The following is a 1,654-nucleotide window of genomic DNA, read 5'->3' on the forward strand; positions in this document are numbered from 1 at the left end:
TCCGAGAAATCAATAACTGATAAAAATGCTTACTGGTATCGCGGGGCGTTTGAAATATTACATAAATTCATAATAGATTATGATTATTTCTTTGTAATTACCGCTCTCTCAGAATGCACGGCGAAAACAAGCGCAGATTGTCATTCTTTGCTTTTATTTTGACAAGCTCGGACGTGTGTAGGCCTACAATTATGAACTGGACCGACGGTGCGACCCGTGCCTTAATAAATATTTGGGGGGAGGACAACATCCAACAGGGGCTAGATGGAACTCGGCGAAATGCGTCCACATACGCAGAAATAGCCAAAAAATTAAAGGAATGTGGCTATGATTTCACAAGCAAGCAGATTATAAACAAATGCAAGAATCTACGGAGACAATACACTGCAGCAAAGGACGCTAACAACAAGTCCGGAAACCCCCCTTCAGAGTGGGTGTACTTCGAGGAGATGGATAAGATTTTTGGGGAACGCCCGGTAAGCAGACCTATCCACATTCTAGATGGAATGGACGCCTCAACGTTCCAGGACGAGAATGAACCATCAGGTAGGCCTAGCATTTGTTTGTAATGTTAAATAGCTAGCTAGCCTAGGTAGGCCCTATTTCTTGTTGTGTACATAGGCTTACTATACTTTTTATTATTAAAAATCACGAATTTGGCCTAGCCTAGAGCCTGCCTAGCCTGTCTACTTATTTTTATTTTGTTTTTTATTTTTTTATTTATTTTTTTATTTAATTCAATTTATTTTAGAACCTCCTCATATTGGATGTATACTTTACTAACTAAACTACGTGTCATACCTAGGCTTATCCACCCAGGCATACTTTTCGTAGATCATCATCCTTCAAGAAATTCTTCTTGTTTGCCCTAAACAGATTCTTTTAGTTGGTAATTTTATTGAAAAGGTGGAAAAATATGTGGCATCATTAGACCTATTTATCCGATAAATCTTATTAATACAAAAATACAAAATGATATGAAATGTTTAATTTTAACGTATCATTACAGTGTCTGATGAATCAAGTGTTTTGGATGGTGCAGGAAACGAAACAGCAGAGGAGGACAATCGATTAACAACAGTAAACTATCCACTCCTTCAAAACAAACCGCGCGAATTGAGCGGAAGTACGATCTGACCCTGTATCCCAGAACACATTGCGCTATATGATACTTTGGCGTGTTAGCCATCTAGATAGCCCTTGTAATGGTGTGTTGTATAAACGCCGACGTTTGGAGGATCGTCTCGGCTAGCGTAAACACATTCAAGGACGTGAATCCGTGTTCGTATTTAGTGTGTAGTATAAACACAGCCCAAGAGTGATCCATTCATCAAAGCTGATCATTTAGAACCCCCTTAAAGTTTTGGGAGTGAAATACTGAGAAATATTTTGACTTGTTGACAGGAAGGAACCCAGGACCTTGGGATTGAAAGATTGGCCACTAACACAAAGCTCCACTTTTAACACTAACAAATACTTACTTCTTGTATAAGAATGTTGTGTTTTAATGACTTCCTTGATTTCATTATTCTTACAATAGCTGCTTGCAGGTACAACTTTCGATCATCATCAACAGACCTGTGAGTCAGCTCAATCTCCTAGCAAACAGGAACATATTAGTATTAAACCGACAGACCACAACATTCAAGTTCAA

General features: G+C 38.7%; 1 protein-coding gene across 1 annotated transcript; it reads left to right on the forward strand.

Annotated features, from left to right (window-relative positions):
- Positions 1 to 191: 191 nt before the first annotated feature.
- On the forward strand, positions 192 to 1,126 carry LOC117124313 (trihelix transcription factor ASIL1-like; the record flags this gene model as incomplete). Its single annotated transcript, XM_033270501.1, has 2 exons — positions 192 to 546; positions 1,010 to 1,126. Coding segments are annotated over exons 1-2 (472 nt in total), but the record flags the coding sequence as incomplete, so codon positions are not given.
- Between the last annotated feature and the right edge of the window lie 528 nt (positions 1,127 to 1,654).

The sequence above is a fragment of the Anneissia japonica genome, unplaced genomic scaffold (genome assembly GCF_011630105.1).
Source record: "Anneissia japonica isolate Jap-2015-1 unplaced genomic scaffold, ASM1163010v1 scaffold16943_len1685_cov95, whole genome shotgun sequence".
In the NCBI taxonomy this organism is placed as follows: Eukaryota; Metazoa; Echinodermata; class Crinoidea; order Comatulida; family Comatulidae; genus Anneissia; species Anneissia japonica.